Source organism: Marmota marmota, unplaced genomic scaffold, assembly GCF_001458135.2.
Source record: "Marmota marmota marmota unplaced genomic scaffold, marMar, whole genome shotgun sequence".
Classification (NCBI taxonomy): domain Eukaryota; kingdom Metazoa; phylum Chordata; class Mammalia; order Rodentia; family Sciuridae; genus Marmota; species Marmota marmota.
In genome coordinates this window covers 11,308,323-11,321,111 of record NW_025999991.1, presented here as the reverse complement: position 1 = coordinate 11,321,111, position 12,789 = coordinate 11,308,323, and the positions used below count along the sequence as shown (strand labels likewise).

The window sequence follows — 12,789 nt, the reverse complement described above, 5'->3', positions numbered from 1 at the left end:
GGGGTGGGGAGTTACTGTTTAATGGTTATGTTTCTATTTTAGGTACTGAAAAATTCTGGAAATAGATAATGAGGAGGGTTACAAAACATTGTAAATATAATTAATGCTGGTAAACTGTACACTTAGGAATGGCTAAAATAAAAGCCAGGTGCAGTGGTATGCACCTGTAAATCCAACTACTTAGGAGGCTGAGCCACTTACTGGGAAGGATGGCTTGAGACCAGAAGTTCAAGACTGACCCTGGCAATATACGAGACCCCATCTCAAAAAAAAAAAAGAAAAGAAAAAGAAAAAGAAATAAAATATATTCTATTTTTAAAAATCTATTTTAAAAATAAATATATCAAAATTTTGGCAAATTTTGGCTCCACAGGCAAGGGGACCAACGTAGACAGGCCTAGGCTTATGGTGGGGATTCTCAGTGGTTACCATCTTGAAATTTTTAAGAATTTAAGCTCTGCATCTGTGGCCCAGAGCCTAAAAAGCATGAAGCAACTACCAGGGGCTTGAGGTCTCAGCATACATGGTCCCCCCTCCAATCTCTGCAGGACCCATTCTGAGGCTGCTTTCTGCCTCCCCTCAAAGTCCCACCTCCTTCAGCCACCACTCCTCTATTCTGTCTTCTACTTGGGACAATAAACAAGTTGTCAGGGGATCCAGATTCCACATTGCCTCACATGGGAGCCTGGCACAGATGTTGTGGGGAGCAGGCACTGGAAAGGAACACAAGCCATGACACCTAGGGTGGGGCCTGGTGGCAGCCATCACTGACCTGCATTGGCAGTGCAAGATGTGTTTGCAGGACAACCCAACAGAGGCCTCAGGCCCATCCTAGACCCAGGCACCAAACATATCCTGGAGAGAAGTCACCAGCAGTTATCTGGGAATGTGAGGCGGAACAGCCCTCCAGGTCCAACATGTTCATTGTGCATGTATCCTACACATTATGCAGCCAGCCTTAGTTTAACTGAGCAAGTATAAATTTTCTTAAAACTCCATAAGACCCTATATTGCAGCAGGTTTAGATTTACCTTAAGGCTCACTTCTAAGGCAGGCTGTTGACAGGAACCACAGAGCCTCCTATTTGAGGTCCTAACTCTTGCTAAGAAAGGGGGAGTCACACGCACTGTGGAAATCAGATGTGAAGTCAGGGTGACATCACACCATGTGCCCCAGAAAGCACAGCAGGCAGTCTAAGGACCATGGACAATACCCCGTTTCCAGCTGCTAACAACCTTCCCATGAGTTCCCCCTGGTGCAAGTCAAGTCAGTGAGCTCTACCCTGCAAAATGTTTAATAAATACAAGGTCAGAGCAAGTGCAGCGTCTTCTTGTACAGTTCACTCCTGTCTTCGCAAGGAAAAAGAAATAAAATATATTCCATTTTTTAAAATCTATTTTAAAAATAAATATATCATAATGTTAACAATGGATATTTTGAGGTAATGCTTATAAGTGAGTCTTATTTTCATGTTCTGTGTCTAATTATTATAATAAAATTTTATGCTGCTTAAATTTTTAAAAGTTTCATAAGACATAGGCACAACTACAAATTAATAAAAATAAAAATGTTCCCCCAAAAGAATCAGTCCCAGGGCTGAGGCTGCAACTCAGTGGTAGAGCACTTGCCGGCAGCACAAAGCCCTTGGTTCAATCCCCAGCACCACAAAAAGCTGGAGGGGCCAGGCATGGTGGTACAAGCCAGTAATTCCAGCAGCTCGGGAGGTTGAGATAGCAGGATCGCAGGTTCAAAGCCAGCCTCAGCAAAAAGTGAGACCCTGTCTCTAAATAAAATACAAAATTGGGCTGGGGATGTGGCTCAGTGGTGGAGTGCTTCTGACTGCAATCCCCAATCTCAATAAAAAAAAAAAAAAAAAAAAAAAAGCTGGAGGGTGCAAAGAAAACAATCGCATAATAGAATTCCAGTTTTAAAAGCTGAATTCACATTAAGTGAAGACTAAGGTGACATAACAATGAAATTCAACATCTGACTGGATCTAGTACTTAAGGGGAAAATAACACTGGACGACGATAGATTAGACAAAAATACCCTCTCGGTGCTGCATTCACACAAGCTGATAAGCACCCTGCAGTAATAGAGAAAACTATCCATATTCTCAGATTTATACACAGTGGGCTGGGATGTGGCTCAAAGGTAGGGCACCTGCCTAACATGCACAAGACCCTGGTTTAATCTCGGCACCGCAGAAGAAAATTTACACTATATAGGTAAAAAGAGCCTTGAGGTATACAACTTACTCTGCAATGGCTCAAGAGAAAATATACACACAGAGAGAGCACCTGGCAAGAAGTCACCTCCAAGAGGGAAAACGTGTTCACACGTGAATTTATGCAAAGGTAACAGGAGTGTTCTTTCTGCCATTTTAATTCTTATCTTTTCTGTAACTTTTAATTATTGTTTCCAAACAGAACATTCTTAAAGCTGGATTCGCTCATTGTGGTCTGGTGGGGCTTCTAAATTCACGTTCCTGAATGCCTCCTCTAGTCCTTCCCAGTGGAGAACTCTAACTAGGCTCTACAAAAACAAACTTCACTGCTTTTTGTGCAGTGCTGGTGACTGAACCCAGGGCCTCCTGCATGCTATACAGCACTCTGCTAGTGAGCTACATCCCACCCCACAAAACAAACCTTAAGCAACACTCACTCCCAGCTCCTCCACAAAGGCCACAATAGGCTCCCACTGGACACTATGCTTCTGCCTCCTCTGCACAATGACTGTCCCAAGACTGTCTCAGCTTCTGCTGGACTGTCACTGCCTGACAGGAGCAAGCATTCTGGCTTCAGTTCTCCACATCCCTTCCCTGGGATTATGAGGGACACTGAGGCCCAAGGAGTAACTCATTTGTTCCAGGTCACACCATTAGTTAAGAATCAGGATTAAAATAAAAGGCTTTAGCCAGGTTTGATGGCACAGGCCTCCATCTCAGTTAACTCCAAAGACTAAGGCAGGAAGATCACAATTTCAAGGTCAGCCTGGGCAACTTACTTAGCAAGACCCTGTCTCAAAATAAAAACTAAAAAGGGCTCGGGATGTGGCTCAGTGGTACAACATCTTTGGGTTCAATCCTCAGGACACACACACACACAAAAAAAGTTTCTGGTTAATTCCCTAGTGATCAAAAGAAAACATGTAGGGCTGGGGTTGTGGCTCAGTGGTAGAGCGCTTGCCTAGCATGTGTAAGGCACTGGGTTCAATTCTCAGTATCGCATATAAATAAATGAATAAAATAAAGGTCCATAAACAACTAAAAATATATATAAAAATAATTAAAAAAAAAAAAAAAAAACATGCAGTGTTTTGTGAAATGACACTCCCACCCTGCAGGGTGCCTTCTGGAGCACCCTCCCTAAACCAGAACCAGTGCTGGGAGTGCCTAGTGTGCCACCACTTGAAGCCTGCATGGCCTACACACACTGCATCCCTAGGTGTTCATGTCTCGTTCTCTACAAGCATCACCCAGCCCCACTCCTTATCTGCCCTTGGAGGGCTCATATCTACCCTCAACCCACCAAGCAAATAGAGCTTATCAATCCTATCTCCAAATAATCACCTGCTTTCCTTCCTTGGGCATAAAGTATGGCTTAGGCAGAGCTGCAGAAACCTCCAGAAGGCTTCCATCTTAGGACTGTCCTGAACTAAAGGTTCTGCCTGAGCAAGTCCTCTTCTAGCACCCCTCCCATTCTCACATTTTCACATGAGAATCTCATACTCTTTAAAATGTTTCTCACAGGATGCGGTGGCACACAGCTGTAATGCCAACTGCTGGAAGGCTGAGGCAGGAGGGTTCCAAGTTTGAGGCCAGCCTCCACAACTTAGCAGGACTCTGTCTCACAACAAAAAGGGCTGGGGATGTACCTCAGCAGTAGAGTATGCATCCCCAGTACCACACAAAAAATAAATAAATAAATAAATAAAATAAAAATGTTTCTGTATATGGGTTTTAATTTTATTCCTTCATTCCAGAAATATCTGTGAAGCATCCATGTGTCAGACTCCACTCTGATCACAGGCAGAAAAATAGGTAACACCACAGTGAGGTCCTTGCCTCCTCGAGTTCAAGTGGAAGACAGAGTGCCAACAAATAACACCAAGTAGTTGAAGTGCTCTGAAGAAAACAGAGGAGGAGGAGAGAGAAGAGAGCATAGGGAGAAGGCAGTGTGTGAGGACCAGCATCTCATGTCTGAGCAGAGACTTCTCTGCGGCCCTTCAGAAATCAACAGTATGTATCTACTTGAGAGCCAAATTAACTCTTGACTACTGACAGGAACCCTGGTAACTATTGGCTTTTCACTATCAGACTGCCTTTTAATAAGTAAAAATCTGGCTGAAAGTCTCGAATTTCAAGATTAAGAAACTGAGCTCTTGGCTGGGGATGTGGCTCAAGCGGTAGCGCGCTCGCCTGGCATGCGTGCGGCCCGGGTTCGATCCTCAGGACCACATACAAACAAAGATGTTGGGTCTGCCGATAACTAAAAAATAAATATTAAAATTCTCTCTCTCTCTCAATCTTTCTCTTAAAAAAAAAAAAAAAGAAAGAAACTGAGCTCTTTCCAGGCCGTCATGCTCTGAACCAAATTCTTCACGAGTTTTAGAAATTCAAAACAGCCATTGTTCCTATTTCTACAGCAATGAACAACACATGTAAAAAACTATCAATGACTGTAAGGGTAGGTATGTGCCCTTACTTAATATTTTTAAACCATATATGCCCACCATCTAGTTTCAATATTATAAGGAAAAATTCAAAGAAATCAAATTTATCAATAAAGCCTGAATTTTGGAACTTTGTAAGACTGCACATACTAAGTTCATGAATCAGGACAAAAAAAAAAGGAAAGAAGCTACCACACCACATGTGCATTGCATGCCCACTAAAGCTGAGAAAGTGTTTGCAACTTCTTTTACTAAAACAATGTGACTCGACACAGGGCCCTCAAGCATCAAAAACAAGTATTTTTTTTATCACTAATAAGTATAAAAATCACCTCCTAAAAGTAGCTCAAAACTTGAACAGCTTAAACTGCTCACTTAGAAAGACACGTCACAGCCACTTGGAGGAGGCACACCCACTCTCCCACCAGCTCCCAACCTCCCTGCCAGCCAACCCAGCACCACATCTTTCGGCCTGCTGCTGACATCCTCTTACCTTCAGCAACTCCCTGCAGCTGTCAAGCCCGACATCCACAAGAATTCCTTTCACCCTTTTCCGCACCTTTCTGATGTTGTCAAGATTTTCCACAGGAATTTGAAACATTTTTGAAATTTTCCTTAAAAGGAAAGAAAACAAAACTGTAAGAAGATAAATACACAAAAATACGGTTTTTAACAGGGTTGGGTTAAGCACTAGGAATAAAGTATAATTTCAACAAACAGAGCTGGGAAAAACTGGAAAGTGACATGCAGAAGGAGGAGGCTCCCTTCCCCATACCACCCGCAGTGCCAAGTGGGTCACACAGCCACAGGGACAAGCGCAGCCACAAACTGCAAGAAAATGGAGGCACTGCAAGGCAAGAAGAGGATGGCTAGTTCCAGGCCAGCCTGAGTACCTCAGCAAGACACTGCCTCAAAGTAAAATTAAAAAGTGGGGGTCAGGGATGTACAAAGGCCCTGAGTTCAATCCCCAGCATCACAAAAAGAAAGATGACAGAGGCATAAATCTTCATGGCTTTGGAGGTGCAATAGATTCTTATGACACAAAATAGTACTAGAAACAAAGGAAAAAAAATAGATTAAACAGATTTTATCAAAATTAAAAACTTTGGGTGTGGGGATGTGGCTGAAGAGGTAGCGTGCTCGCCTGGCATGCGTGCAGCCCGGGTTCCATCCTCAGCACCACATACAGACGAAAGATGTTGTGTCCACCGATAACTAAAAAAAAATAAATATTAAAAAATTCTCTCTCTCTCTTTAAAAAAAAAATTAAGAACTTTAATGCTTTCTATGTCACCATCAAAACAGCAAAAATCACACAAAATGGAAAAAAAATTCAAATCTTTTTTCTGATAAGGAACTTATATCCAGAAAAGAACTCTTATAACTCAATAACTGAAAGGCCAATAATCCAATTTTCAAATGGGCAAAGGATCTGAACACTTTTCTACAGCAGATAAAAACAGGACATAAAGGGCTGGGGTTATGACTTACTGGTAGAGTGCTTGCCTAGCACATGTGAGGCACTGAGTTCGATCCTCAGTACCACATAAAAATAAATAAAGGTATTGTGTCTATCTACAACTAAAAAATTTATTAAAAAAAAAAGGACATAAAAAGATGTTCAGTATCTTTAGTCACTAGAGAATTGAAATCAGAACTACAACAAAATACTTCACATCCACCAAATGCCAACAATTAAAAAAATAAAAACAAACTCAACACAGTGCCCTCAAGCATCAAAACCAAAAATACTGATTAGTATCAGTCTGGCACACAAGCCCAAGTCAGATGTATTGGCAAGGATATGGAGAAACTGGAATTCTTGCTAAGGGTAAGGTAAAAAATGGTAGCCAGTTTGGAAAACAGCCAGGCAGTGCCCCTGAAGATCCACAGTACCGGCGCCAGTTGAACTAAAAAGCCCACCCAGGAGAAAGAAACAGCACATATCCACCCAAAAATCTGGACCAGGATGTTCAGGGCAGGTTGCTCACAGCAGCCCAAAAGCATAACAACTCAGAGGTCCAACAAGTGCCACTGAATAAATAATGGATGAGTCCATATTTAGGGCCACCAGAAGAAACAAGGCACCTGCTACACGTTCCCACATGGACAAATCCTAAAAGCACTCTGAGGAGCAGAAGGTGAGTCCATGTGTGAAGCGTACAGAAGACCTATCTACATACAGAGAGCACAACCATGTTGGCCTGGGGAGGGAGAACTGGGAGGTGATGGCTGAGAAAGGGGTTTCTTTTTGGAACCACAATGTTCAAAAATCAATGTAGCCAACACATGCACAACAGCCACTAACTCTGAATATGCCAACAGCCACTAAGCTGCACATTTTAAATGAGTGAACTACATGGCATATTATCTCATTAAAACTATCATTTAAACATCCAAACAAGCATAAAACCAATATAAACCATGTGGAAACTGACCATAGTAGAAGCTATGATATGATCTGTCTTCAACAGGCAGAAAGATGTGTATATGTAAATATACACATTCCATGCTCTGTCCAGTAGAGATCCCAGTCACACATCCCAGCAGCAGTGGGCACACCCATCTCAACTTCTAAACACCACTTTCATTAAAAAGAACCAGAGTTCCTTGGTAAAATGGCCAATTCCAGGGCTGAGCTACAGTAAAGGCTAAGATGAGCCAAAAACATCTTATGCCAGAAAATAAGGCAATTCTCAGAGAAGGATGATGCAAAAGGAACCCAGCTCTGATGCCCACAGCACTAATGCCATGACAACCTCAGCACCCACCAATTAAGGGAACTAACAAAGAAGCACACAACAGTTCTTCCCATCACATGAGCTTCTTAACACAGGACCTGGAAGCTCCTCCCCTGAGCGCAGCATCTATACCAGCCCTCTTGAATCAATAAAGTATGGAGGGAGCAATGCCAGCAAAGACTCCAGGCTAGATGGTAAAAACGCCACACAAGCCAGACACCACGGTGCACACTTATAATCCCAGCTCCCTGGGAGGCTAAGGCAGGAGGATCACAACTGGAGGCCAGTCAGGACAACTAAGAAAGCTCATCTCAAGTGTAAAACAAGGACTGAGGACACAGCTCAGTGGTAGAGCTCTCACCTTGCATGTGACACTCTGGATTATATACCCAGAACTGTCTAAAAAAAAGAAAAAAAGTACATTTCTCTCAGGGAGACAACACTTGAAATCCAGACACCAGGCTTGTAAAGATGCAACAGCCCATGGGAGTAAGGGGAGGAGACCTCAGACACCACCACCGGCCCACTGCCAAGTTACTGCTGCCCCCCAGTCTCTCCACACTGAAGAAAGGCAAGTGGTATGAATTCTGACTCACAGAACTGGTGAGCCATTTTAATAGTACTTTTTTTACTCTAGTTTTGAAGAGGTTTGTAAACAGCAATAGTAAGTGGAATAGAGCCCACAAACTAAAGCTCAAGTCCACACTGACATAAATAACTTGAAAGTGTGATGAAGACCAGGATGCAGTCCTCCCCACAAAATACTGATCAGTATCAGTCTGGCACACAAGCCCAGATCAGAGATACTGCACAAGACAATTAGCTACAACACCCAGAATGCCAGGACCACCCAAGACGAACAAGACAACCAGCCACAATACCCAGAACCCCAAGACCACCCAAGGCATGCAAGTCAACCAACCACAATACAACACTAAGACCACTCAAGGTGAAAAAATCAGCCATAATACCCACAATGCCAAAACCACCCAAAATGTAAACAACAGCCACAATACCCAATTAATGCCAAGACCAACTAAGGCATGCCAGTCAACCAGCTATAATACCCAGATTGCCAAGATTACTCAAGGCAAGCAAGTCAACCAGCCACAATACCCACAACACCACGACCACCCAAGGTGTAAAACCACTACAATACCCTGGTCATCAAGACTACCAAAGGTAGGCAAGTCAATCAGCTTCAAAACCCAGACTCCCAGACCACCCAACGCATACAAGTCAATCAGCCACTTTACCAACAACGCCAAGATCACCTGCCAAGATCACCTACGGTACACAAACCAACCAACCACAATACCCTTAATGCCAAGATCACATGAAGCAGCACAGTTCATTGTAGCAGAAAACCAGTGTGCCCATCAAATGGTGAACAAATAAAAAATGGAATACTACTCGGCCATATAAAGTAACAAGGTACTAGCATATGCTACAACATCAATCCAAAATCATCATGCTAAGCAAGAGACAATATGCAAGAGCCCCCGTATCATCTTGATCTATTTATATGAAATGTCCAGAAAAATTTAGAGATGAAGGGCATAACAGTAGTTGGAGGATAGAAATAGGTAAGTAGATGGACAGGGTTGATGGGGAGATGCTAGAAATGTCCTAATATTAGATTGTGGTGGCTACACAATTCTACAAATTTACTAAAAATCCACCAATTACACATTCTAGTAAACACATCATGGAAGGAAAAACTGGAACTATTCCAGATTGAAGGAGACTTACGATAACTAAACACAACAAGCAATTCTAAACTAGATCCTTTCCTACAAATGATGTAATTAGAAAGCTGCAAAATTTTCAAGGCACCTGAGATTAGGCGCCATGTGCTGGTTTCCTGATTTTGATGGTCTTGTCATGGCTATGTAGGAGAATGTTCTTCTTTGTAGCAAAGAGGCAGTATCGGGGGTAATGTGCCACCTCAGCTAGCAACTTACTCGCAAAGGATTCAAGGAGAAAAGTTCTTTGTAATGTTTCCATAAATCCACAACTATTTCAAAAAAAAGTGTAAATTCATTCTAAAAGCTAAAAAGAAATTTGCTAGTCAAGTTCAAGTGGCAAACACTTTCGTTACTCAACTTCATTAGTTGAAGAAATGCCATGTTAAATAAAAAAACGTTATTTTTTCTTTTTAGTTGCAGATGGACATATTACCTTTATTTTTTTGTTTTTATGTGGTGCTGAGGATAGAACCCAGTGCCTCACATGTGCTAGGCAAGCACTCTACCACTGAGCTACAATCCCAGCCCCACAAGTGCTAAATTTTTATTGTCAAAATAACATTTAAGATCAATAACAGGCAATAGTGAGAACAAGCTGGGGAAAAAAAAAAAAAAATCACAATTTCTACACTTTCCATAAATTTAAAGGGCAACTTCTAGGCAAGTAATCTCCCTCCCACATCCCTCTTGCAGTCCCCCCACTACCAGGCTGTGAGCCCCAATGTTGGATCACCAGCACAACCCCCTCCCCACTCCCTTTCTGCTGCAACTACCCATTTAGTTCTGCCCTCTACTGGACTGAACCCCCTCAGGGCAGGGCACAGCACATACTCATTAAACAGACAAATAAAACCAGGTCGGGAGGACTGCACCATTGAGGTACAGGAGGGAAGGCTGTGGGTAGCTGGGGCCCAACACACTGCAGGCCAAGAGCTCACATCAGAAACTGAGATAAAGGAGGAACACTGAATATAGGTGGTATACTTTGCTTAAGTAAATTCAAATGAGACAAATTAAACTGGGGAGAGGAAGACTGAGGATTATTGTCAGAGGGAGGAACTTTGGGCAGTAACAATGTTTCAGACAAGTAGAGCTTTAATTAAAGAACTGGGGGATATAACTCACAGAAATGAAGATAAATTTTTTAAATGAAATGTATGGAATTGTTTGCCTTCCAAAGGTCACACTCTAGCAGAAGAGCTGTCAGGAACCTCATGATGTATTTCAAAAATCCATGCACAAGATCCCTATCGAGCCAACTAGCTACTGTGGCCAAAGCCAAGATGCAACACAAATTTGCCCACTCTATCAGGTGTGCCTGGCTCTATCAAACTTGCCTGACCTCCTCCTTCAAGCACCTCTAACCTCTACCCTCTGGGGTTCTTTCTCCAAATCTACAGGGAGGATCCTCATTCACCCATCTCAAACAAGGAAATTACTGGACTGCTGCCAAGACAACCACCTTCATTACAAGGTCTGAAAGCCAAGGCCACCAGGAAGGTACACTCCCAGAAGCAAGTGTCCAGTTCTCACACGAGGGGCTACTGAAATGAGGTGTCAGACCTGGCATGTCTCAAACAGGTTCTGTAGTGATTTGTCATGCTTGGGAACTGTCAGTCTGCTCTTTCTCCTAAATGTAAATGCCCCTAACTCCCTCACCATTGATATTGTGGTACCCCCCAAAAAACAAGCACACAGATCCCTTTTTTATTTTAATGGACAGAAGAAAGTTTTTTTTTGTTTTGTTTTGTTTTTGTTTTTAGCAATTCACTGTCTGCTTTTGGGAAACAAAAATAACAACAGGTTAATTACAGAAGGTTCTACCTTCAAGAAAGGTTTTTAAGATTCCTTTCATTTACCCATAATTTTTTAAATCTGTTCTAACACAAGATTCCATATAAAATGCCCATTGGACTGATGAGCTAGGAGAGAAATGGGTGGTTTCCACATTGTGGAACCTGCCTGCACTTCACCTCTGCACTACAGCAGCTCCTGCAGCTGGCCAGCTTCCCTGTCAGCCTCCTGCAGGACAACGCCTCCAGCCTCAGCTTGCAATTAGACATGGAATTACCACAAAATTCCAGTGATGTATATAAACATTTTCCTCAAAAGGGTATTCATTTGATGTTTTTGGTATCCTGATCATTTAAGAATAGTTCATTATGGAAAATACAAACTCTATAAAAATGTTGAAACACTTTATAAGATAGAGCTTACTCTTTAAAGGCCTTCGTTTTGGGGAGGGAACACAACATCCCAGCACAAGCTGAGGCTATCTGGACACTTTATCAGCTGTGTGATCTTAGCAAATTACTTAGTCTCTCTGGGCCTCAGTTGCCTCCTTGTAAAACAGAGTGTGGTCTACTTTGTGGGCAGCTGTTAGGATGACTGAGTAGAACATACTTGGCTATCTCCAAAATACTAATCAAAATGTTCCAACTATTAGGATACAGGGCTTTCTTTTAAACCAACTTTAAAAACACAAATATTTGTGCGATACAGAGAAGCAAGAACCAGAAGGTCTGGGTTCAAACCACAGAAAGATTCTACCATTGATGTTTTCATACTGCAAGCTTGGCTTCAAAATTTCAAAGGTATTCCAAAAATCCCAAGCTCTCTTCAACTAAAAATCTTGCATAACCGTCATCATCCCCCATAACCAAAGATCCAGCCCTCACTTCCTCCCATCTCACAACTAAAGCCTGCACTAAGCTTTGCTCCCAGCTCCGGCCCAACCTTTCTAAATACAGATCTATCACTTCTTGGCTAAAGATTCACTGATTCAGTGTGCCACCTTTACCCAAAATATTAAAACACTAATAAATGGTCATTACCAGGTAATATCATTAGGTAAGTCACACATAAATGATTCGACTTCCAACCAATGCCAAACAAGCTTTTCACAACTCCTACTTCTTAACACAGGTCCTCTTTTCTCATCCCCACACCCCACCAGACCCCAAGACCCCATCTGATAAAACGTGGGCACCTCCAACAACCTTCACCACCATCCCATCAGTACCACCAGCAGGTTGCAGGTACCAGCTTCCCCTACTCCTCGAGTCTCCTCAACAACTCCTGAGGCAGTTATCACCATTTTTATTTCCATTTTAGAAGTTTTAATAGCACTCAGAAGAGTCTTCCATTCAAATCAAAGATATATAAAATATGTAATTATGTATTGCTCTGCAACAACGCCATACTTGAATGGCAGTTACAGTTTTTGATGTTCCTAGGCCAAATGCTTGTAGAAATTTTGTAAAGGGGATCTCTTTCAAGGCAATCAACAATGGCAGATACAAAGTTTCATTTTAAAGAGTCGGCCTGTGCTCATCAAGCAACGGTGAAGGAACGGGGTCGACCTGGAAAACGAGGCGCTTGGGGCGTGGCCCGCCGGCCCTACCGCCCCTCGGTCCTCCCGCCGGTCGGCGGCTGCCGCGGGAGAGCCGGGCACGGCTGACCCGCCGAGAGGGAGGCGCTTCTGGGCGGTTCCCGGGGTCGCTGCCGAGGGCATCCTGCCCGCGCCGCCCCGGACCCCTCTCCCACTGCCCTCTGGGCTCCGTCCACCCGTTCCCTTCGTCTTCGTCCTCCCGTCCCTTCTGACCCACCCTCCCCGTCCCTCGTTG

General features: G+C 43.0%; 1 protein-coding gene across 1 annotated transcript in view; it reads right to left on the bottom strand.

Moving 5' to 3' along the window:
- The window catches only part of Adnp2 (ADNP homeobox 2), a 30,031-nt gene that overhangs the window by 16,167 nt on the left and 1,075 nt on the right, over positions 1 to 12,789 (bottom strand). The window contains 1 exon segment of the mRNA XM_015499614.2: positions 5,168 to 5,287. Within this exon segment, the coding sequence (XP_015355100.1) occupies positions 5,168 to 5,275 (108 nt within the window). The 5' untranslated portion in view covers positions 5,276 to 5,287.